General features: G+C 41.7%; 1 protein-coding gene across 4 annotated transcripts in view; it reads right to left on the reverse strand.

The window, feature by feature from the left end:
• The window catches only part of NFIA (nuclear factor I A), a 464,567-nt gene that overhangs the window by 307,732 nt on the left and 130,205 nt on the right, over positions 1 to 26,630 (reverse strand). For 2 of the 4 annotated variants that reach the window (XM_084637844.1, XM_084637843.1), the window contains exon 2: positions 1,890 to 2,421. In XM_084637844.1, coding sequence (XP_084493970.1) covers positions 1,890 to 2,421 — 532 coding nt within the window. Of the gene's footprint in view, positions 1 to 1,889; positions 2,422 to 8,536; positions 9,072 to 13,635; positions 13,756 to 26,630 lie in introns of those variants that run through there. The other 2 variants (XM_084637846.1, XM_084637845.1) reach the window with 2 other exon arrangements.

Consider the following 26,630-nt stretch of genomic DNA (forward strand, 5'->3'; position numbering starts at 1 on the left):
ACTGTCATAATGATAAGATGGTATAAGATGGTATGCCGCTAATCAAAATATTATTAGACTCTTTAAATATCTAATGTGTGACTGCCATAACAGAAAAAAAACTATCACTTTAGGCCTCCTTATATTACATATGTACTTAGTTTGGCTGCTTGTCTCTCTCTCTGTCTCTCAACCATATTCTATCTAGACATATACAGAATGACAGACAAAAACGATAATGTGTGTTCAAGTTTTTAAGGTAGGAGGACACTGGTTTCTGCTGACAATTTACAGTGCTTTTCCGAAGCCTGCATTTAATTCATGAAACATAACACTAACTAAACAACATGAGTGCTAAACGTAAGTCTACACGAATTGGTCATTCCCATTTCTCTATACCGTGTAGTAAATAAATCACTCTTCCTGTAACAGTTGCCTACATTTTCTTCTCCAGAAATGTGAATTGATCAAATCACATCTAATTACAAAGTTTCACAGCTTAACTATGTAAAATACCACAATGTTAGCCAAAGGTGCCTTCTAACCATAGTGTATATCAATAAAGTTACTGAAGTGATACTATGTATCGCAACGAATACTGATTTATTGAAGACAACTTTCGGATAGTCAGCACTTTCTGTATCACCCAAAAAGAATGCTAGATAATAGATGTATTCTCTTCTTTTAGCAAGATTTATATTATTATTATTGTTATTATTATATATTTATTATGTTTCTATTGATAAGAGTCCACTGACTTCTCTTTGCCCCTCCCCCCCTCCGCCCCTACCCGGTTTCAACTCCCTTCAACCCCCAGTCTTAAATTACTGCTGTGAATGAAATCCAGTGAAACTAGTACGTATATATTAAAAGTCAACAAGCTCCAAAAACTTGGGCCTAATGTTTCATACACAGCAACTCTGTCAGAAACAAAATGATTGAAAAGAAATGCTACAGCATGTTATTTTATCCAGTTGACCTATTAGGTAGCCTCTGAATATACTAATATTCACAGGCAGGGTGTGGTCTGCATTGGAGTCAGAGACAAGATTGCGAATTTCATGACGTGTAAAAGCGTTTTCGCTCTCCTGAATGCAATATTGTCAAACAAGCCATCAGTTCTTAGTATCAGTCAGATTCTAAGTGTATTCATTTATTGTATGCAACTTCCACTTTTAACACTAACCTTACTTTCCTCATTTGATACTATAGGCCTTTATTTTAGCCACAATCCACACTGCACTGTTACATTTACATATTTGTGTGATTTCTTTGCTTTTCTTTCTGGGACCAATCCTGCAAGATGCTGAGCACCTTCACATATCACCCACATCAATACAAGCTGAAGGCACTGACTGGGTCTTGCATTGATCCTTACCACCACTGGGCTTTTGACATGTCTATTTCCCTGAATTTATTCCTTACACGACACAACACACATACAAAGCTAGTTTAAAAAAAGGTTTAGCTACCTTCTTTCTCTTACCAACATTAAAATAAGGTCCATTTTAAACAGGCCTCTAGATAGTTCTAAAAGACAGCCTTTAACATTTCCTGTACTAATATTAATGTCGGCCACTTCTGAAAGCAGTTTAGATGTGCCAAACGTTTGACTGCTGTTAGTATTGGAAAACTAACATATCTTGACACTACTATTTCCTAAAGGCAACAAAAAACGTGAGAACACCTGTTGATTCACAACTAGAGTATATTGGTGTAGATTCTCTTAGTTGTCAGGCCTGGAACTGGCGATAAACCATGCTGCCAACCACATTTACATGGAACATATTCTCCCAAGTTCAAACACTGACTCATACAGTCTCTGACTGGTCATAACACTCAACTCAGATGGTACAGCAGAGGACTGTAGATATACAGAAAGTTGGACAACTTTGTATAAATGCACTTACCTGCTGCGTGCACAAAGTATGCCAAATATAAATCGAGTTCCTTAACAGAAACTCCTATATGATGTGGCTGTACGCACAGCCCTGGGTTAGAGCACTGTGGGGACTTTACAAGGCGTTCGCCATCAGTACTTTCGAGCGGAATACCTTTAAATAAAATCACCATTACAAGGTCCAACCTCCAGACCTTATCTGCCTGGCGTAGGCAGTCAATTCTTCTCATCTTGCCCTTCTGGTCTGGATTGGAAAGAACACAACATGGAGGCTTTTTTCCTGTGACTGTGAGAACAAAATCCTCTCGGTACTCAGGCCTGATATCTTTCCGTAGCTTTGCCAGAAGTCTGGATGCCCATTTTTGTTTGACCTCAGGTTTTTCGCTCAGCAATTCGTCCTTCACTGCTCTCTCTTCCTCTTTTGACATGCGTTTTTCATGTTTTTTGAAGTATTTTCGTTTTCGGGCTTGCAAGTTGAACCATGTGTATGCAAATGCTCGGACGTGAGGCAGAAGTGCTTCGATGAAGGGATGAAATTCATCCTGGAAAAATGATAAAGAATTATACTGATGTCATGAAAACACAAACAAATCAGTCACAGAGTTCAAAACAACTCCTTAAAATACTACTTTAACACACAAGAAATTAATATCCTCTAGAAGTGAGAATTAAGTAATGACAATGTGTATATACTACGCAGTGCAGAAAACACAAGCACCTTTGTAATCTCAGACACAAATACTGTACATATTGTATATACACAGTCACACACATACTATACATACAGCTATACCTATCTATATATAAACTCTTTCTCAATATTATATCAGCCTAAAGAATATGACACTGCTATCACAGAGGGTAGAGACCAACTAAAATACACATAAGTGTGAGGAAGATTCTGTAACTATTACACTCAGTCCTAAAACTTAAAATCATTAAAAAATAAAATAAAATAAAAGTTTAAAAATAAGTGAGTGTAGTGACCTTAATCCATTTTCAAAGAATGCATATCTTACTTTGCTCTCTCCCTGACCCCACTGCTTGTGGTGTGGCCAGCATATGCCCGCCAATTTGGCAAATTCTAAACATTTGGATGCCAATCAATGTTTGTATGGGGAAGTCTGAAATACAGCAAAATTTTCCCTAAGACGTATTTGGAAATGGCAATCTGCAGTGTAATAAAATTTCAGTATAAGTGATTTTATAATATAGTAGAAGGTGCCTCTAATCTCTGTCTATTGCACCTCTAGAAATAGTAAATAATTTAACCAGTTTGCAGATTTCTCCAGCATGCCTAACAGTAAACAGTATTAAAAACTTAAACTCTACCCTTATAATTAAAAAAAAACTGTTTGGTTTATATGTAGCCTACCAAAAATAATAAATCTGATATTGTGCCATGGATACAAGACAAGTTCTGACAGCCTTCTATTTAAAAAAAAAAAAGAGAGAGAGAGATAGAGGGAAGCTTATACGTAAATATTAAGGCACAAAATCTTAGCATTTTGTTTTATTTTTGTTAATATATTTTAAAAGAATTTACCACATTTATAATACTTTTCTCCACCTGAAAACATTGCTTGCCTTCAGTAATAATATTTTAAGTTCACTCATCTTACTTGAGAGAGAAATATTCAGTATTGAAAAGTTTCTTGAACTTGAATAATATGTTGCAAGAAAGATCCATATATTCAACTTTTTAAATAAATAAATATACCTAAAAAGTACTACATAAATCAGACAGGGAGATCAAATTATGTTATAATTCATTATATTCTGCTTGTTATGTTTCTCTATGTAATACTGTTACAAGATGTTACACTATCTATAAAAAAGCATATACACTTTAAGGACCCAGTTCTGCAAACATGTATGCAAAGGACTAATTTCACTCATGAGGTCGATGGGACTGTTCCCATGAATGAAGTTACTCCCATTTGTGGGACTGGGCCCTGCGGGGCAAAAAAACAAAAACAAAAAAAAACACCATGAAACTGCACAAAGCTTCCTACAGCATGTTAAACTCCAATTTATGTCCATTCTTGCAAGGTAAAAGGGTTGTTTTTTTTCAGTTTAACGGAATTTCTTCACTTACATTCACATGTAGAGTATGTCACGTATCAAAATAATTTCATAACCTTAAAATAATATTGTTAGAATATACTTATTCTACAGCTCCAATGGCTTTTTTTATTTTCTTTTTTTAAATAGGCTTTGCTGCTCAAACAAATATAGGCAAAACCAAGAAATCAGTGGTAGGAACATTCTATTATCAAATTCCTGTTACAATTCAAGACCTTGTATTAGCTTTCTAAATGGCTTAATTGCATGTATTCTCTGTGGTTCCTAAAATTTAAATATTAAAATCGGTAAACAGCATTAGATCATTTATATCAGAAAAAAATGGAGATTGTTAGAAACTACAGAAAATGAGAGACAGATATTTCAATGCAGCACGACAGTGCAGGCGTCATTACAAATATGACTGATAACTAAAATATAATATGTAAAAATACAATAAATTACTTTGGTGAGTGACACTTTTCCCCCCTCTGTTGGAGAAGATCCTGGTTTCAAATTTCAGTAAAGTAAAAAAAAATAAATATTGCTGCCAGGTTTCAGCCAGTAGACTGAAAAAGTAAGAAGAGAAGGCAGCAAACATAACACGTGCAGCTGCACTTTCACAAATCAAAATGGGTTTAGAAGAAAAAAAGGTAAAAGCTGCAAGGCACCAGAAGCTATTAAAAATAACAAAAACACACTTCTGATCCTTAATGTTCTCCCCCACCCACCATTTTAGAAGAGCCGATAGTGCGAAAAGCCCTTCTGCAAAGTCAACCTTTATCTGCTAAGGTATACCCACAATTCATTGAAAAGACCTACATTGATATGGAGGATTGTTTTAAGCATTAATAAATTCTAAATACATCTTGATTTATCCAGAAATATTTAACTTTCTGCTTTCAACTGTACTTCTTATTGACTGATTCCATATGCCCATAACTTTTTTGGACCTAGGCTGGATACTATCTAAAATACAGTTCCTTTAGTCTGTCTTAAAGATGAGCTACAGAGAACCTGAAAGGAGGGCGGGGGGAAAGGAACAGGACGGGGATGACTATAAAAAAGCTCCGAACCATTATATGGCCAAAAGACCAGGATATAATTTTAAGCGGTTCTTTGTCTGTATTAAACTGCTACATGCTACACCACATATATATACACATAACATAATCATATAAATAGTCTAATGTGAGTTTTCAAAATGAGGTACTAAGCAAAAAGGTTAATTCAAGAACAGAAGACTGACAAACTAACTCATCCAGCATTTTGAAGTGTCTTCATAAACATATTCCCCTGTAAAATCAACCAACCTAAATCTCAGTGACAAGGTATTAGCAAAATATGAACAGGGATAAAGGAATCCACTATCAATCCAACCAAATTTGATGTTTTATTCTGCATAATAAAGTTATTTGTTTCAATGTTATAATGCTGAAAAACTTTCTGAAATGTAGCAATGCAAGAATGAGTATACATAAATGTGCAGGTCTGATCACATGATCACAGCAAACTATAAAAATTTAAAGAAAATAAGATTATTTTTGCCTTTTCTCAGTAAAAAAAATATTTCAAAAGTTTACTTTAAAGGCATAGTTATCTCCTTTAACAATTAAAGGTTACTCTAAAAAAAAAAAAGGCACCACTAATGTGTTTAATACGTTTTTTTTAAAAGACAGTGATAAACAGTAAGCTTTACCATAAAACTTTCTCACAGTTTGTCGATATAGTGCTTCAAAGTGCATTCTGCATCTAAAAGCTGGGCCTTAGAACTATATGTATATAAAAATTCTCACAAACTCTTAAAAAAACCTGTAAAATCTACTGACAAAAAAAGCCTTAAAATCCAGATCAGAGTAAAAGAAATAATGTAATGCTTTACAGTAATTGTTTTACACAATATATTTACGTGGATGTGTTTGAAAATAAGTCAGATATAGCAAGGGTAATATTTCTAAAATCCATGTTCCTAGAAATGTTTGGCTATAAATCTATAAAGAGAGGTACATGTGTGCCCAAAATATATTCTCGATATGCAGCAGGGAAGTGAAACAAATGCTGTGCATATTTTCCTTATAGATGATTCAAATCTCTATGTCAGGTACATAGTCATGCCATTTCAGTTGCGTTTCTTGGACTAATGTGCTTTATGACCATTTTTTAAAAATCCACTTTCTAATTTTTTGCCTCTAATACTGAGCCAACACTTTAAAAAGCATTTATTTCAAAACTTGTATAAATAAAAGGCTTATGTTAATTCTGACATGAAAAATATAAAACTACTTACGCCCTTATTAATGATTTTGCGTATGTTTTCTACATAAAATGACAAAACCACATAACTGTTCCGTTCTCAATGTCGAGTTTGTAAAGAGGGCTTTTGAATCCCTAAACTACTTTTCCAAATGTGCAACAAGAATGCAAGAATTCTGGAACAGAATGATACAATATTCAGCATTTTAAAATATCCCAAATTTGTCTTAAGTCTTCTTCTTAATGTCCCACTGGGCCTACTAAAACAGGATTACATGTGTGCCGTTTGAAAGGAGAATAGTATATGGCTGTTTCTATGAAAGTTATGTTATTACCAATCATCCAGGACAGGAAACAACAGACAATAGGTATTTCCAGTTCCATTAATAAACTGGCATAAATTTGACCAGAAAGGTACAGAGTTTGGAACGCCCCCCCCACCCTTCACCCGATCCATTTCACTTCTGCTCACAAGCCCATTCCATTCACCATATCTACCTTCTGCCTATGATCAACTGTAAGATTATTACCATGGTAAAGTTCCAACCTATAGTCACTTTGGATACTATAACCACAAATTCATTGATTTATGGAAGGAAAAAATAAAACTTTTAAAGCTATTCAGGCTACTTCTAAGAGCTATCCATTCCCATGATCCAGAGTCATTCTCCAGCACATAGCTCTCTCTCTTTCTGTGTGTATTTATATATATATATATATAAACATAAAATAATAGGAATAATGCTCTCAGAATCCAATATAGGAGGAAATAATCTCTGGTGTGAGTCCACCACAAAGTATTTCCTAGTTCAAACCATTATCTCCTGCTAATTGAAAGTGTACAATTTAATGTCTGCAACAACCTGGATTAAAAGGGAGGGAAGAAGGTACTTAATTGGCACTAAATAGAAACTATCATCCTTATGAATAACAGTCAGACTGGAAGGCATCTAAATCCCAGACAGGATTACAGAGCTATATGGAGGGGAGGGGACGCTTTGGAGAGAACAAAAATCACATCTCACTTCAGCTTTATGCCTTTTAATAGTGAAAAATAATATGAAAAATGCCAGCACGGGATCTGGAGCAGCAAAAGCGCAATCCATTGCCTCAGGAGGTATAGAGGGGGAGAGAGGGGCTGGGAAGAAAAGTTGCCCGAAGTCCTGAGCAGTTAAGTGTAGCTGGAGCACCAGGAGGTAGAGCAGCAGCTGTGAAAGGAAGAGACCGTCCGGAATGGAGGGCAAGTCTAGGGCTGGGCGTCAACACACAAGCTTAAACTCCAGAGATCCACGGAAATGCCGTGGGGAGGGAGACAGTATGTAGAGGGAAAAGGCATTTGAAATAATCATGTTAAAAAATAACACACAGGCAACTTTGCTGCCCTAAGGGCTCGAGCAACTTTGTAGAAAACACTGACGGAACTTGCAATCCAAACTTCCCCCACTTCCCAAACATCCAGGCAACTGTGACACCCGGGAAAGTGACAACGCGCGTCAAATTTCCAGGGAGGAGGACAGAGCTAGACTTTCTTGACCATCGGAGGCTGCATCTACAGATCTGTGCATGGGGTCCAACGTACAGAGCTGTGGATCTCTGCACGGCTGCAGTGTACTTCCAGGGATACAGATCTGTGCACGAGAGCACAATGTATGTACAGATGTAGATCTATGCAGGAGTGCAGCGCGTGCAGCTATACGTCTCTGCATGGGTACAAAGTGTATTTTATATATGATGGGCTATAGATCAAGGCAATGTATATAGCTGCAGATCTATGCGTAGGTGCAATGTTTATAGCTATAGGTCCAGGCATGGGTAACGTACAGAGATACTCACAGGCAAACCTTAACTGCATCTACGAACCATACCCTTACAAACAAAAGTGTGGACTTTCGGGAGGGAAATCAATGCAGACTATGCAATACCTTACGTCTTAAAATAGAACATGCAGCAGCTCTTAATGCTACACTTACAAAAAATGACCCTAAGCACATCTATGTTTTCATGCATTACTCGCATCGGAAGCACAAACGGTGAGTATTGATTGCAGATGACCAAGCATGTCCTGGGCTGCAACCCTGCTAAACACGTGCAGGTCGTCCCCCCAAAAATTGCATATGAGCAGAAAACCCCCACCACCAATATTAATTAAACCATTAATAAGTAGGCGCCATTAGCCATGTGCCTACACAAATGGCCGTGCAAGAAGAGGAATGCAACCTAATGGAAACAAAGTTACTTTCTTAAAGCTGTATTTCTCCCCCCCACCACCACCCACCATCCCCCCCAGCGCATACACACACACGCAAAACCAGCCCCAAATGCATCCAAACAGCTGCTTACCTGGGTGAGACAGAGAGGAGAATACATGACTGCTGTGGGGGTTTTTGTGGTTTGGAGGTGTGTGTGTGAGAGTGAGAGAGAGAGAGAGAGAGAGAGAGAGAGAAAGGGAGAGAGAGAGGAAAAGAGAGAGAGAGGGAGAGAGAAAGAGGGGGGAGAACCTAGCCTGCTTCTTGCTTTCACATTTCCAACTCTGCTAAACTGCAGCGAGCGCTGAGCAGCTCCATGAGCTGAACTTTAACCCCGCCTAGACTTTCCCTACACTACACACTATACATGTCTACTGTATCCAGGCGTTAAAGGCATAGCACACACTTCCCTCCCACCCCCAGCTTCCAGCAGCGCGCCCAGGCTCCAGGCTCCCCGGGAACCTGCCCGCGCGCCTCCTGCTCCGCTCTGCACCGCACCAAGAGCAGCAGCAGCTCGCTCGCTGCCTTGCCCGGGGGAGGGAGGGGAGGGGAGAGGGGCTGCAGTGCTGTGCTCGGCCAGCCCTCCCTATCCCCGATCCCCGCTCTCAGTGCATTACTGGGTAACGCAGTCAGGAGCAGTTACAGGCAGGACTCACGGGCGGCTATAGGCTACACAGGATGTGCTTCAGCAAACAAAACTACTTTTCCACAGTGCTATCCCCCCTCCCCACCACCACCACCACCCCCTCCCTGACTCCGTGCATCGCCTAAAGGACTGGGGGAACTTCACCGACCTCGTCAAGAAAGAGCGTGTACAGGCTACCGATTATATAGCCCCTAGATTGCGTCTGTAGCTCCACAGATGCAAAAGTCTGGGAACATTTGGGGGGCAGCTGCTCGCCTTGCAGACGCTCCTCTGAAGAGTGGGATATATTTAATTACGCATTGTAAATTCAAAACTTTTTTTTTCTTTTTGCAGGCATCGTGTTCATTAGCGGAGGTCTTGAAGTTTTGTTGGTTTTTTTTTACATGTGGAAGCTTCACAGATTTTTTTTCCTGGACTGTTGAGCCTAATGAATTATAACCCTGTAGTGGGTACAGTCCACTAGGGTTTTTGTTTTGTTTTTTAAGACCTACACACGTTAATACGGTTCAGGACCATAAATATTTTACCACCTGGAATGTCTTTTAAAGTTAAGTCCCTTGGGGGAGGGGGGAGATAAATGTGTTCAAAACTTTCCAAATCTCTCTAATACTTGGCATGTGAATGTCATTTTAAATAAATCACTGTAGGGCAAGGGATGCTTATTTTACTAAAAATGCTCAACCTGTGCTCTGCATTTACCCTGCTGCCCCCTCCCCAAGTAAAAGTAAAGCACTTAAAATAGAACCGAGCCTCCAGCCACTCATTTAGGCTATAACGTACTGTTTTGGCACAAGGAAGGGTTTGGTTTTTTGGGTTTGGAAACGTTCCAGTCAGCTAGCTTTTCTCGTTTATTGAGTCTTATATTTTCTCTCCGGTCTAACATCAGTATATCTCCTGGATGGAGTACTCCTCCTCTTCCTCTTCCCAATGAGCTGCATGCAGCCTGCAGACACTTACATATCCACAACCATTCATAACCTTCCGCCCCCCCCCCCCAAAAGGAAAGGAGACGCCACAAGACACACCGCATGCAGCGTGCAAAGCTTCTCATGTGGATAGGAGATGTAGGTACTGTATTTCAAACTGTAAACCCTTTTCACAACAAGTTCAGGGGTGTTAATCCCTGTGCCCATTGCTGTTAAAAGAAAAGGCTCTGTCAGAAAACCTGGTGTAAGAAAAGTAACAAAAATGCTCTTTCTCCAGCTGGAGACTTTTTCATGTCTGTTCCCTCGCTAGTACGTCACTACATTTGCTGACTGAAAAGAGGTGGTTGGTATTTAGCAGGGTGATATTTGATGGAAGTTCTCTACAAGCCTGTCTTTAACTGGAGATGTCCTGGACTAACTGAAAAATGAGCTGTTTTCACTCAGTGCTTTCCTTTGATAAAAGAAAAAGTGGCCTGGATCTGTTAGTCAAATAATGACAAGAAACACTTTCAGCTAAATATTTGCTGCTATATATCACTTCATTGCTCTGCAAGTTTCCTCGATAGAAGTTTCTGGCTGACAGCAAGACATGTGCCTGAGGCACAGAGAGCAGATATTGACCACAGCATGCCTTTTTAAAACAACAAAAACAACCCCCTCTTTTATTCCTTATTACAACTTTCTTTTGTTGCTATGTTTACATTGGCCTCTATTTAGAGCCCTGCGGCAAAAGCGAGGATACTTTTTAGTGATACACAGTAAGATCTATTTATAAAAAACAGCTTTGAGAATAAAGTGAGCCACTGGGGGTTAGTTTCTATTCTGGGGCCCGATCCTGTATTCCCTGTCCGACCCAAATAGAAGCGAGCGTGGAGTTCCATGAACTCCGGTTTAATGAACTCCACCGGCATCCTAGGTGCGCGAGGAATGCGGGATCGGGCCCCTAGCAGTCCTGTCGGTGCAGCAGGCAGCCTCGCTCCACGATTTCCAGCTTTTTGTGGTTAGCAATATTATCTTAAGTAACTTTTGGCGCCCTTCGTAAGACTTTTGGACGTGGGACGATTGTTTGCGCCCTCTAGGCAGAGGCTGCATCCAAGTTCAGCACCAAACCCCTTCACATCCGCGTTCTCCAATCCAGCACGCATTGTGCACGCTTAAACTCTAGGATCCTGAGCCTACAGAAAAGGTAGGAGAGGGGGGAGCTTTGCGCAGCGCTGGTCCCAGCTGGCTCAGAACCTCCTTTGGCCCAGTGAAAGTTCCAACGGGAACATTCAAACAAAGCAAGGGGAGGAGGTTTCCAAGAGAAATCACCGTCGGATGGTATATAAAGCTATTAAAAGACACGCAGGAGTTGGGGCGGGGAAGCATAATTAAAGCAAATGCCTTGATCATAACAAAATAAGCGAGGCACTAAAGCAAACCTGGAGATCGGCTGTTAGGAAGGAGGCATTGGAAATGGGGACTTCGATCATTTCTTTTGAAAGTGCTACAGGGTGCCTTGCGATGGGGCGTCTTTTAAAGAGAGAGAGAGAGAGAGAGACTTCTGCCATGATCCCTGCTATCCATATTCTTTCTGGCACTTTGCCCGGCATTGCATTTACAATGTTTTATTTGCAGAAACTTTACTTTGCCAGCGTTAGTGAAATCCTCTTAGATATATAAATTCCGTCAATAAGAGTTCACTTATACGTACATCTGAACTCTCTTTTATTTCGGAGGTACTTAATAGTGAGGCCGTATTACTATGATTTAGACTTGGGCGCCCAATGCGCACTGAAGTCAGAACTCGGCTAATACTGAGTCTCCCCACTCGCCCTCTTCCCCCTCCTTTATACACTTTCTTTACTTGTTAAAGCAACAATTTCTTTGCCAGTTCCCTTGAGGGGGAGGTTGGGTTTTGTCTTGTTTTTTCTTTCCAGCTTTGTTGCACTTTGGTTACTACAAGCCGCTTTCTGGGAATAAAACACTGGCTATTAAGGTCAAGATCACGGACCCTTGAAAGACAGTCTGCACACAACTAAGTGCAAGGTGTGAATTTTGTGACTCCAAAATCTGCCTTAAGTAGCACACGGGAAGACTTAGGGGTCAACTCCTAGGGAGCTATTTCCAAAGAGCTAAAAGAACGCATCCTATTTCTAGTTAAATTTCAAAGTACCTACACCGCTCAAGGGAAAGATGAGACGGATATTTTAAGTCAGTGCCTGCCAGCTACTGTCTCCAAGACAAGCTGTTGGAATAGGTTTCCACTGGACTTGTGTCAGGGACTTATATCCAGGGGACTACGGGCCCGACTCCAAGTTAGTGTGTTACTGATCTCCTCCTACATTAGCACCTTCCGCACAGGGAAGACTAGTAACAGGAAGAAACGTACAGATTCATCAGTCGCGGGTTACTTACATTCCTGATGGCAGCTTTAGCTCCGTCTCCCCCCACTCCACAGCCACCCACGCGCGCACCCCCCCCCCAACTTTATAAAACACCTGCCAGTCGCCTGTGAACAAATCCAAAACAGACCCCCTTCACCTCAATACACACTGCTCACCATTCAGTAACTAATGGGTTAAGAAAACCATAAACAACCATACAAAGGATTAACACGCGAGGGGAAGGCGCACGGCTTGTCTTCCAAAGCACTTTCTAAATCTTCTAAATTTTGGCCCCGTTTAACAGTTAATGCGCAAAGACATCTGCGGCCAGCGAAACAGTCTAGTGTAATCATCTAATATCCATTGTACACACATAGAGCGACAAAGTAACACACAACGCAGCGGAGGGGGGCCCTTCTCGACTTCCCATGAGAAATACGGACAGCTTTTTCTTTCACAAAAATGTCAACGGGAAGGGGGAGGGGTGGTCTAATCACCCTGGCATTCCTTTCATCTATTTGAACGTGCAAAAGGCAAAGCAAAGCACATGCAATTTGTTTTAAAACCACCCCTAACTCTGCATTTTGCTACACTAGCAGAAACACTTGTGTGTGTGTGTGTCTGTGCGCGCTTTGCTAAATCCGGAAGTTTGCAGCAGGTTTGACAGCTTGAAACTACACTGGCCCCTGCTGAGCTCCGAGAACTTTGAGGGGGGAGGAGGCCAACGCACTCTCAGCTTCCCGCCCGTTTGGGGTATTTCGAACGTTGCAACAGCCAAGCCGCTCTCTCATTGGACAGCGCTCTGGTCCATCATGGAGCTTTGCAACATTGATTAGAGAAGGCGTGTGTCAATTACACGCGAAGTCTAGACACTTCCTTTTGTGCTGGGTTGGCTGCCGATGCCAGACGTCTTTTTGCAGACCCGAGCACGTACATTTTTTTTTCTTTTTGGAACCGAGCAAGCGCTAGGAGGGGGAAAAAAATCTGTCAAGCTCAGCGGTTTTCTGAAATCCCTGGGAGAAAAAAAGAAGGAAACTCTAGTGCATATAGACACACACAAAACAAAACCCAACCACACACGGCTGCTATCTCCTGCACACAGAACACAGAAATACATTCAGCTACACATTATTTTTGGTAGCAAATCATTTACAATGAATGTATCGGCAACATCATAGCTATTAAGTATCGCGTTACGTACAGTATCTTTGTTTATAAAAATATGGAAATAGAAAGTTTAAGATGCACCACGTACCATTGCAATGTATAAAGAGTACGTGAGAAACTTTACAAGGCTGAGACGATTGGCTTCATTGGTTGACACTTTTTTCAATTTTTTTTTTAAATATCTAAAATAAACTTGGAACCGTTGAAAACCCGGAAGATAATAAAAAGCTGTAGCCAACTGCAGGCTGCTGGTTAGGTTTCGTTCTTTTTTTAAAAAAAAAAAAAAACAACTTTACTCCCAAATCAGAAGGATTTGCAATGCACTCTCACTCTCTCTCCTCTTTTTTGAAAGCCATCCAAGCCGGGCTGGCTGGGTTCTCAGAGTCTGTCTCTCCCCCTGGCTTTGCCTTGTGGGCTTTGGATTGTGTTAGACTTTGCAGAAGTTGCGATCGATTCGGCAGTCTCTCTCTCTCCCCCCGCCCCTCCCCGTGTTTATTTCCGCATTCACTCCAATTTGCATAGGAACCACGGACGCACAAGGAGGAGGCTGATGCACGCACGGGGCCCACCCTTGGCCAATGGCAGCTCCTGGATTTCCCATCAACGCGAGCTCCAGGATCCAGCTCGAGCTGCAGCCGCGCCCGGGACGGAGGGTCCACGTACAGTAGGCCCCAGCCCAGCAGCAGCAGCGGCAGGCGGGAGGAAGAGGAGCGGGGTATATCCGTACGCAGTGCAAGTTCTTTCTGCAGGCGGACATTGGGATGGGGTCTAAGGAGATGGTTTGCTGCGTGCTGTAGTGCGGGTGTCCGCCTCGCAGCGGATCCTTTCCCTTTAAAAGCAAAACAAACCCTACCGCTCTTTGCAAGTTACTTTAGTTCAAGGAGACTGGCCGGGAGGTCGGCAAAGCCATTTGCACTGGGTGGGGTAAAGTTCCTCTTAAATGCATTAAAACTGCTGAGTTCAGAAATCAAATGCAACCAAACAAAAGGATTCTAATTCGAACTGTGCCTGTCCTCCGAACTGTTGGGAAATCTGAAGGTGGGGGTGGGTTATCATTACAGTCGTGGATAACGGTAATAGCAGCCATCGAATTCCTGGCTGCAAAGTATTCAACTTCTGCAGCACCCCAAAAATAGGCCTGGTGTCACCCTTGCAAGTCCTTGTTTCTGTTAACTAGCTTTGGACACGTTTGCAGGATAACCCTGATATCTACAACTCCTAAAATACAATCTGCTAAACTTAATTTTAAACAAATCTCCAAAGAGGGCATGAGAAATAGAAAGCTACCAGTCAGTTGTGTGTAGCTTTGAATTACAGAACCACAAGGTTAGAAGGGATTGCAAAGGTCATCTAGCCTAACCCCCAAGGATCCTTGATGATGAAGAGGCTTGTGTAATTAACAGCAGACAGCAAAAGCATTGCATCATGTATTGGAAGCTTGAGATCTCTTGACGTTGCAACATCCACAAAAACCAAACAAGCAAACAGTTGATAATTTCTGGAATTTTATAATTATTTTAATAGTACAGTGTGGCCCTTTAGCTGAGTAAGGACTGCTGGGGTATCATGGTTACCCCCAAAATATTTAATACTATTAAGTGGATGAGATTAGAGCTTTAAAGATGGATGAAGTGAGCTGTAGCTCATGAAAGCGTATGCTCAAATAAATTGGTTAGTCTCTAAGGTGCCACTAGTACTCCTTTTCTTTTTGCGAATACAGACTATAGTGTTAACTAAAGTTGGTGAATAAAGATGGTAGCTATTGGTTAGCATAAACTTCTCTTATTTAGTGAGGGGCTTTTTTCAGATGGTTCCTATTAGCAGATCATCAAATGATGAAATATTGTCTGCAGATTAAATTAAACCATCTATGTTTTACCCGTGGCCGCTTGAGAGCTTTGTTAAAAGAAACATGACAAAGGATTGTCTGCTATGTTATCAAGAGTTATCAAAGAATACTCTCAATACATTTCAAGTGGCTAAAGAAGGATGCATTGCCACGCAGGTTTGGCCTGTCTGCCCTGAAGGAGATGAAGGGAGCATGGGCCAAGCCCTTGGTTTGACTCCATGCACCAGGCTGACCAGGCTGCAACTTGCTTTGTGGCTCTTTAAAACTGGGGGTGGGGGAGCGGGGGACTGTTCCCTCCCTGGTGGCCCTGAATGTTCTGCTTCAACTGGGATTGGGGCAAAGTGAGACTATCCCTCTCAAAACCGGGACTGTTGGAACGTCTGTAGATGGGCAGGTGTGTGATAATGACATTGGAGGTAGAACATGTTGAGTTTTTGGGAAGGAGGTGGGTCACATAAGGGGGAATTTAGACAGAAAACAATTAGGTTTTTATACAGCATGGCAATATTAACATAAAACTGTGATCATTAGAGGCCTGATCCTCCAATGTGCTGACTACCTTCTTCAAGGTTCTGAGCGTACTCAACTGCCATGGACACCCAACCTTCCTAGGTGCTGACCACCATCTGAGAAGCCCTGAACACTACTGACTCCCACTCACACCGAAGTCAATGGAAACTGAGGGCACTCAGCTCCTCTCAGAGTCAGGACTTTGGGGTCTGTTTGCAAGCCCACTGAAGTCAATAGAAAGCCTCCAATTGGGTTAAGATCAGTTCCTCAGAGACTTATATGCACTCTATAGAGCTAAATCCTCAGCACTTACTCTACAGCCCATAATTTGATGTGTACCATGAGGCATTTCTTATTCCAATAAAAATACTGTGTGTGGTGGAGGGAAGCTGTTAGATATTGACTGGGTTGGCATTACCCTTTCCCCCAGTTCTATCATTTGTTGCACAAAAGATACTTTAAAAAAGGCTGACAATACCCATCTACTATGATACTTTCTTGGTGTGTTCATTTCTATTCTTTTAGAAGAAGCTAAAAATAAGATCACAGTCTGTGAGCTCATTTGGGCACCATAGGCCCTGATCCCCAATCTGGGGATCTAGACACTGCTATAATATAAATTATAAAAATTTCTTATGAAAGTAGTATGTAACCCTTAAACAGCAGGAGAAGCCTGCAGAGACAGTAAACTGACAGGCTCAACTGTTTTAGATTAAATGAATGCACACATAGGTTTGATGGAAATCTGATGCCAAAATACTAATTTAAAATTACTTAATTCCTGTGAATAATAAATTTTCACATATGCAGCTTTCTAATTGCCTTGGATAAGTACATAGCGCCATCATCCTAGTACTGCATAATATTTAATGTATTCATCCTCACCACACCCCTGGAAGGTGGAGAAGTGCTATTATCTCCATTTTATAGATGGGGAACTAAAACTAAGATCCTCAAAGTTAGTTTAGGCTCCTACATCCCACTGAAGTGAAGTGACTTGTCCAAAGTCACACAAGAAGTCTGTGGTAGAGGAGGGAATTGAACATAGGTCTACTGAAGTCCTAGGCTAGTGTTCTAACCATTAGTCCCTCCTGCCATGATAAAGCTTTCCAGTTTACATTTTCACTAATCCAATCTTTGTTCTCCAGCATATTGGTGGGGAAAGTCCATTTTGCTCCTGGTTCTAGCTGATCACTGAAAAATTCTGCAGATTTTTCCAAATGAGTTTATACTTTTATGTATTGCAAGTTATACAGAAATAGCAATTTACAATCAGATGAGTTTAAACTAATGAAAGGAAGAAAACAGGAATCAGAGACAGAGATCCAGAATAATCATCATTTTCTTTCCTTATTTGATTGTAGTGTTTACAATTTAATAAATAGTGTTTCAGTTTAAATAGTACTTTGAAAACAGGATTTGTTGTGAAACCTACAACCTACAAAGTTCATAGTGAAAATGGTTTTGATTTAACAAGTTAAAGATGCATTACTGACAGACAATTATTATTATTACTTTTTTATTTGTATTACAGTAGCACCTAGTCAGAGATCAGAACCACGTGTTAGGCATTGTTCATATATGTACTAAAAACACAGTCCCTGCCCCGGTATGGTGCAAACCATCATCCTGCTTGTTAAACTACTAGGCCACAAACATTACGGGTAAAGTAACATACAGAAACTTTTTTTATTCAGACACACTGTATTATTCCATTTTCTCCTCTTTATCTAAGACCGACAGACATCTTTCTCAAGGGCAATAAATGACTCTGCAGTGGTACTGAGTGATTACAGTCTCTAGTTCTGATACAGCTTTCTTTCCAAATCAAGTTCAGCATAAATAATAGGTCTCATAATTTTGGACCTAATCCTGCACTCTTCAGTAGTCATTTTGCTCGAGTAAGGAGTGTAGGATCAGTCAAATTATGAAAATACAGTTATGAGATACCTACTATATATTTGTGTTCATGACAATATGCTTCCCAAACTTAATCAGTTTGTTTACTTTTGTTACTGTTTTGCTACCACATGACAACAAGCCCATTGAATAGTAGTATCTATCTATCAATCTATGAATACAGTGATTTGTCTTGTGTTCACTTACTACATACTGAATCTGACATTTAATAGCTGAGGTGAAAATATGGTTTAGAAGATGTTAATTGAATATAGTGGAATAAGATTAACACTCAGCAACTGCAGTATACTTTATAGAAAAGTTATGGAGTATAATGAAAGACTCCTCACAACTTATTTTGATACCACACGTAGAATGCTTTCCTCTATTGTCCAATGTTGAACTTTTTTTCTTTGTGAGCAACAAAGTTTAAAATTAAGACGAGTCAGATGATATTTCTCAAACTGCAATAATTAGTGATCTGTTTAAGTACTATGTTTGTTCCTTGTATTTTTCTTTATTACAAATAAGTCTGTAAAATACGAGCACTCTACTTTTCAGGCAAAATCTCTCCTAACTTTGTGCATGGGGGACGGTGATTGGGCATGAAGAATCTCGGCATGCTAACATCTGACCTTTCAGTATTATTGTTTCTGGTACTGTGTATGTTGAATGATGTCTGTCTGCAAATCACTCCAAGAACTAGAGAATGTATGAGGCCTTTATTTATCAAAATAGTGTAATCCATCATATGAGGTAAATGTCCAAATAAGGGGTAAGAATCTGTGTCAGTGGAAAGCTGATCACTTTCCTAAGATGTAAAGAGAACTTAAAAATCTAAGAGCACAAAAGTTTTGTCAATATCCTTCTGTATTTTTCTCTGTTATGTACTCCTTCAAGCCCAAATTAAATCTCCCCTAAATGTGAAAATATGCAAGTTGTAGAATTCACTCTAGGGAAGACAGAAACTTTTCTATGTCTCAAGTTTGACAAAATCCACTTTTTATTTTAAAACATTTTAACCAAGGAAGCGCTTGTGATTAAAATGTTAATACTGATCTTCAGCTTTGATTATTAAATTGAAATGTTTACTTGCTGCTTTTTGTGTGTATAGGGCTTCTGTCAGCATGTGCTCCAGCTGAAGCATTTTCTAGGTTTTCTAAACAAGTAAACTATATGATCAAGTTTAACTAGCGGGTTTTTTTGTTTGTTTGTTTGTTTTGCCTCCTGCTTCACTGTTCAGAAAGTCGAAAGGTTTTGTATAACAGCTAATAAATGCATTAGCTTCAGCATCAGGACATTTTTCAAGTCTTCATACTGTAATTCTGAGACCTGCTGCATTATGAGTATTGGCAATCTAGATCCCTAGTTATGGGCAACATGGGGTAAGGTAGGATCTTTCTGCACATGTTGTTTTATTTTGCTGAATATAAGATTTCTTCTGAAAAAAGTAAGTTTGTGGTTGTAGAGCTGTTGTAATCCATGATGTACTTACCTTCTGGAAACAGGCTGAAATAGCACTAGAAAAGGAGAGAATTTCTTCTATTCATCTTAAAGGGGTGTTAACTTCCATATCAAGTTGGGACAATTGCAGTGCTAACACTATTAGCAATGAGACACAATACAAACACACTGAAATGTGATTATAAAGGGACAAATGAATCCTGGTTTTGTTCATTTGTTTTTGGTTCTGTTTGTACTCCTGTATACAAACACACATCACAACAGGGGACCCAGTTATTCTGTGTAAATGCAGTGAACTTTTTTTTTTTTTGAAATGTAGCTTTTTCTAAAGCTCTGTTCACATCTTATGAAACAGGTGTATTGTTAGAATTTCAGTTTACCCAGTTTGCATAAATCAAATATAATTTTCCATTTAGAACATGGAAAAGCTCTGCCTGCAGATTCCCCACCCCCCTTGGCAGGAAATAAGCATTTCCCTACAGATGTATTTTTTTAATCCTCTTCAGATTTGGATTGTCCCTAACTGTAGAAACTCTAGTATCGAAACAGAGCTGCTCATTTGCAATTTGTTCTGCACTTAAACTCTCCTAATGCCACAAATAAACTTTGGGAAAGTTATATCACAGTAAACCGTGAGGTGTGGTTTAAAATTATATCTGCTACTGTATTATTAGGTCTCTGCCGACATTGCAATTATCATTTGAAGCTGGCAATACTATATTAGCTGTTTAGTCAGAGACAGAAATAGAGGCATGTATAAACACTCTGACATTTTTATGAATGGAAGGTATTTTTCGAGATTTTTTTTCCACTTTCTTGTTTGTCCCGTATACACCAGGACCTATATCTTCCAGAATCCTTGTATATGTCACTTTAATATTCAGACACAATCAATACAAAACGGAACATGAGTCATTGTTACCCCGTTCCACCGCCCCAGACAAATCGTATACTTCTTTTATTAGCTAGTCAATCCTCAATCTTAAGAAAAGTAAGTACCCAGAACCGTTGGCTTTTATTTGCACATACGGGAGGTAAACCCTCGGACTGCAGTAGCCGCCCTAGCATCTGCATCGCTGGAAATAACAGCAGCATACAACTGACATTGACCATGGTGCTAGACACTAGACACATCACAATTTTTATTCGACAATTGATTTCGCGGCAGGGATGGTTTTAACTCCTCCGAGTAAAGGCACAAAGAGCCAGAATAAAAATGATCACTACGAAAAAAACAAGCGTTGTATATTTCACACACACACACACGCCGCTTCCCCCTCTCTTGTACTCTCATTAATCGGTGGAGAAGGGGGGGGGGGAATAAATGGTGTTTAAAAAAAATCATAGTCTCATAACCTGCCAAGTCTGCCTTCCCAATTATTCATGAAGTCAGTGGTAGCCATTTTCATTTAAGGTACAGAAAAAGGAAGGGGGGGGGGCGAAAAAAAGGTCATGAGAAACCCCCCAAAACAAACAAAAGGAGCCGGAGGTAGAGCCGAATCCACATTCATCCAGTGATCGTTCTACAGTCAATTCATTTCGAATTGCTGCGCCGCACTGAGCTTGCGGGGGGGGGGGGGGGGATAATCAATCCGTGCTGTGCCCCGTCCTCCACCAGCCGCTGCTGCTGTTGATGCAGAGGTTAGCAGCTGCATCGTGGTGGTGTTGTGATTTTTTTTTTTTTTTTTGCCGCAGTCTACGTCCATCGTATAAACCAACACGCATTGAGATGAATAATGGCAGTACAGTACTGAAGACAGCCAAGCTGATTTATCACAGCGAATCATTCACTGCTCCAGCCCCAGCTCTCAATTATGCCACTTTACATCACTCACTGACACACACACACACAGAGAGAGAGAGATAAGATATTTGTGGCCAGATCTGAGCCAAACACAGCGAGAGAGAGAGAGAGAGAGAGAAAGAAAGAAAGAAAGAAAGAAAGAAAGAAAGAAAGAAAGAAAGAAAGAAAGAAAGAAAAATCCGGATTGTTGAATAGAGGGAAGTGGGAAATAAAAGACAAAAAAAGAGGCTCTTTCCCCCCTAGCGTGGACAAACGCTCTGTAATGCAGCGTGGAAGAAAATAAAGTCTGAACAAAACTAGACGGTGAGACAAGCACGTAGGAGAGGGTGAAACTGACGTTAACGCAGACTCCATGGGAATCTGGTCACTGGGAAGCAAAACACGCTCTCCTTTGCTCGCTCTCACACCGTTTCCAAAAGACACGCACTAGGACTGAGTTCCGACGAAACGTGGCTTTCAAAATATCCACACGCCGGACACGCTGCCGTTGAGGTTTCTTTGGAGAACGTCTGGTGGGGAAGAGAGACCAGGGAGGCATCTGCACGTAAGAGAGGCGAAAGGCAGCCTGCTTTATAATCTCGTATGCCAAGAATGAATTGCTAAACTTTCTTTAAAGGGTCTTGGGTTGTGATCAAAATGCGCTAGAGGGCTCCTGAAAGACGTATATGTATATAGCTATATCTATAGTGTCTTTCAGGACACACACACTAAATATATATATTATGGCTCCCAACCAATTCTACAATAGAGACGGATACTTGTCAAATTTATATATTTTTAGTCTGCCTTAATAGATGCATTAAAAAAATAACCAGAGCTAGCTGCCTCTAATAAGAGCTGTTGAGTCTTTCTGCAAAGCCTGCATCCGATGAAGTGAGCTGTAGCTCACGAAAGCTCATGCTCAAATAAATTGGTTAGTCTCTAAGGTGCCACAAGTCCTCCTTTTCTTTTTGCGAATACAGACTAACACGGCTGCTACTCTCAAACCTGCCAGTGTGGTTTTGCACAGCATTTATATTATGTATGTTACTATTCTTGGTTTATTAACTGGCTGTAAATCCCTGCAATTAACACAAAGCCCTTCAGGTAACGTCCAGACGGGGAGTTAGAATCGATAAAAGCAAGGACATTTGTAATCCGCGCTTCCGTCGTGTCACCCGCCCTCTGGTGACGAGGTATTACAATGATCTGAGGCCGGTGTGAAACGGAACACGGCACAGGGGCTCCACTCCTACCGAGGTAGGGCTGGTGAGTTACCTCCGGACCGAGTGGAAGCCTGAACGCAGAATGTTTTCACATGTTCAAGTTAGGCATTTAGCCCAACTAATGCAGTTTGCATGTTAATTCTAGATGCATTTTAATGGTAGCGAAAGACATGCTGAAAAGTGTTTGTAGCATTGCTATAAGCCGTAGAGACCCAATAAATCGTAGTATTTCCTTCCAAGGTCTACTAGGTCCATTCTTACTATTGTGACCCATAGCGGTGGATTAGTGATGTGAACGGAGTGCCATTTTGTCCTCTTATGTCGATCGAAGTTAGAAATATACACACACATTATGGGTGGGAGTTTCAAAAGTGGCTTTAGAACCACAGGTTTAATTGAAAGTCAATGATACTTGTTTTCCTAAGTCACAAAGACACTTTTGAAACTCCCTGTATGATAAGATAACCACACACACATTTTCTACTTTATAATGTTTACACACAAGTGATATAGGTATAACAAATACCCATGTTAAAATGGGGGGTTATATATAAACACCCAAAGGGACTAGCACACTGTATGGAGTAGTGGGATGCAAACATTTTCTCCTATTCAAAGCTTGTTAGTGAGAGACAAGAGGGAACAAGTGCCCCATCACAAAGCAAATCTTCAGATTTAGTTTCACTCCTTAAAAGTTAAAAAATGTGAACATAGCTTTAAACCTAATTTGTCATTTAAAAAACTTACTGGGCTCCAATCTTGGTACACTAAGCGAAAGTTGGCATTGTGTCCCATCACACCATGGCTCTAAAGACTACAGACATCTTGTCGCTGTAATATTAAACCTCTATGTAAGCTGTTACCTCTGGCCTTCAGCTGGGAAAATGGTACCACCTCACAGAGAAAATGTAGAGTTAAAAAAAAAAATGAAGAAGGTAAAAGAAAGCTACATTACTAGTCCAGTATTTACAACAGTGTATGCAATAAAGCTCTGGTTTTTTTTTTTCTTTGTAGAAATACCTCTCTCTCCAGGATGTAGGTATTTCACACTACAGTTGGCAAGGCTGGTGCTGAAGTCCCTCAGGTTAGTGAGCCTCAGCTGGCAGGGTTAGTACCCTTCAGCCACTAGACCCTTTAGCAATATAAAACTGAAGGTGAAGATCAAGTTTCCAACCATGCCAAAAAAAAACAAACAAAAAAAACCAGTCCCACCAAGACTGCAGGAAATTTGCAACTGCTGCAAGCACTATTGAAATGAAACCACATCACAGCATCCCTGTCATTAGCACAAATCAAAGCCGGGGCTGTTTTGTAGAGGGTGTGAGGCTGCAAGTAATGTAAGTCAGTTAGAAAGGAGGTGAGCGACTATATATCAACACTACTGAGGGAAAAAATCATGTATTCTCTCCCCCCTTAAAGGAGTGGGGGGGGAGAGAAAGATTAACAGGAGTCGGAGTTGACTCCAAGTCAGCAGGGACTCAGAGTGGGGGAAGCAGGGTCATAAAAGAAATCTCTGCCCCCCGCCCAACCCACCGAGAAGAGAGGGTTTCATCATTTGGCTTTTGATTTTGGTTGAAGGTGAGGGTGATGAGGCCTAGAGCTAGAACCTGTTCTCTCCACTGACTTACCTGGCTCACGACACAAGGCACCTCGGAGAACTTAAAATAATAAAACCAACACAGTAAGGCAAACTTGGCAGGCGGGCTTAGGCGAGCTTGTCCGCCCACAGGAGCGCTGAGGTGCCCAGGGTGGGTTTAAGAGGGATTTTGCTCTCCCCCAGGAGCGCAGACAAGCAAGAGTGAACACAGAGGAGGGCTGCCCATTGCCTGGCTCCTGCTCCTGGTGCTCTTGTGGGAGGCAAAGCTGACACTTCCCCTAAGAATAATCTCTCCTAGGACGTCCTATATCCAGACTAGCCTCCTACAAAAACCCAGGGACCATTTCCAATTCCCACTAGAAACCAGGCTCAGCTCCTGCTGCCCGGAAAAACCCAGGGTAGCTGAGCAGCCCGAGTTGGGGGGCAAAGCCCCTTGCCGCACACTCGTGGGTCATAACCAGCGTCCAGGGGGTTTCCAATGTATCCCGTAAAGCCTCTAGGAGCCAGACCCCCCGCACTGCGGCAAGGACTGCGGGGCCTTTTAAACAGCGCCCTCCAGCCCAGGGCGCTTCTCCCGCAGCCGGGAGGTGGCACTCCTGGCACGCCCTGGAGCGAGATCTACCCTGACTCCAACAGGCGTCTCTAGCCCCGCCAGGGCCCGATCCTGCTGCCATTAAAGCCTTCGGGGAGAGCAGGATGGGGCCCGGGAAGAGTCCGCCCCGAAAACGGGAGGGAGGGGGCAGGACTGAAGATCTGGACCTGTTATCACGTCCAGCAAAGCCGGCCAGTCACTGGCCCTCGCTGCAAGGAGCCAGCCGGCCACGCCGAGTAGCAAGGGACGGGTCAGGTTCCAGCTGTGCCAGACCAGAGCGCTGATGACAATGGCTGGGGGTTGGGGGCGCCTGATTCACCCAAGCGCAGGAGAATGAAACTTTCGGGAGTTTCGGTGTTGCAAGGCACACACGAGACACGGCCTGGATCCTGCAGGGCACTCCGCTCCCGAGCAAGGGCGGCAGAACCGGCCTCTGTCCCCCCCAGTCCTGGGGGGCGGGGCGGGGAGAGCCACCACAAGAGACTCCGGTTCACCCTGGCTTGAGGCTGGCCAGATCTGAATGGCTCTCCGTGTCGTCGTCCCCCCCGGTCTGTTTCATGTCAATAATTTAAGCATAAAAAGCCCCAACCCGTTTAGTTGGAGTCGTACAGAGGCGCTGAAGTCACTTGTACCCTTGGGCCAAAGGAGGACTTTATGAGCAATTATCATTTCACTGCTCGGGGCTCCGATTAGTAACTTTATGGCGTCTGTTATCTTTACGGGCGGGTTGGAACTTCAGTCCATTAACAGCGCCGCGGCGACCATCACATCCAGGGGCTTCAGCCCCGTCCCTTCCGCACAGCCCCCTCTCCAGGACAGAGAAGCCGTGGGCAAGCCTGGCACGGGGCAGACGCACCTCCGGGGCGCCCAGCACTGACCCCCACCTACGCTGGCCATTGCTTTGCTTTACGGGTCAGGACAAAAAACGTCAAGCAGATTTAATCATAACAAGTTATTCAATCTACACAGCTCGGGGGCCAGCGCCTACAAGGGCCCCTGACCTCATTCAAGGCAGGATCAGGCCCCGCTGCCTTTGCAGAGATTAGAGACCTCCTCCATACACTTCCTTTGGCTGGCATTCGTGCAGGATTGGGCCTCTGCCCCTGTCGCTGGTGATATTGAATCAATCCTAGTTCATCCCTATCTGCAGTTTACCACATGTGACAAACTGTTCACTGAAAAGCCACAACCAATCATTTCAGTTTAGGTGATTTTATTCAAAGGTCCTTTTTGTTTTACAGTGGCCTGTTAGTTCTTGGTCACGAATCCTTTCTAGGAAATATTGAGACACACTTTGATTTCATTGCTAGGCCACAGAGTTACTAGCTGTTTTTACTTTCCCCTGTCATGAAATGTGTGTGTTTATGGATCATTAGTTCCAGGCCAGAGTGACTTGCAACTATACACACGGTTTGTGAATGTTAAAAGTTCACCTTCTATATTTTGGCACAAAATACTCACAATATCCGACAGCAGGTCTATTATGAGAGAGTCACTCCCTGTCTTTTGGCTGGTGAAATGAAACTAACCTAGGGTGCAATTTTTAAAGTGCAAACTATTACCCAGCACCACTCCTGAGGGACTGGGAAACTGCTGCATACTGACTGCTTATCACAGTGCACAGGGTCTGATCCTGAGGCCAAACTGCAGAGAAGTCAAAGGAAGTTTTACTGGAGTAGACAGCAACATGAGGTCTGTAATCTGCATGTAATGATTCAAATGATACAGGAGGACTTACCTCAAAGGACATACAAATGGGTTTCATACATTACTGTCTAATTCGATTTAAAAAGTGGGATCAGAGGAAAGAACTGAGGTTCAGCCCCTTAGCCCCCAGACTTCCATTAGGCCGCAGAACAAAGTTGAAGCGCCCTGCCACTGGCTTTCTTGAAAAAGTTAACAGTGAGTTAAAAGACAGCTGGTGTTCACTGTTCTAATATTTTAACGTGTCCTTACAAGGTTTGGCAGAGTTTAGCCCAGTACTTTTAATAACGCTGCCTTTAATGGTTTAAATACCACGTGCAAAATATATTCAACCTACATCATGTAATTAAACCCATAAAATAATGATACACATTGGGGAGGCTGGCAGATAACTAGCTTTAGATGACAAGGATATTTTGCTAATATAACGTAACAACGTGGTGGGGGTTAATTCTTTAA

The sequence above is a fragment of the Lepidochelys olivacea genome (assembly GCF_965140295.1).
Source record: "Lepidochelys olivacea isolate rLepOli2 genome assembly, chromosome: 8".
Classification (NCBI taxonomy): Eukaryota; Metazoa; Chordata; order Testudines; family Cheloniidae; genus Lepidochelys; species Lepidochelys olivacea.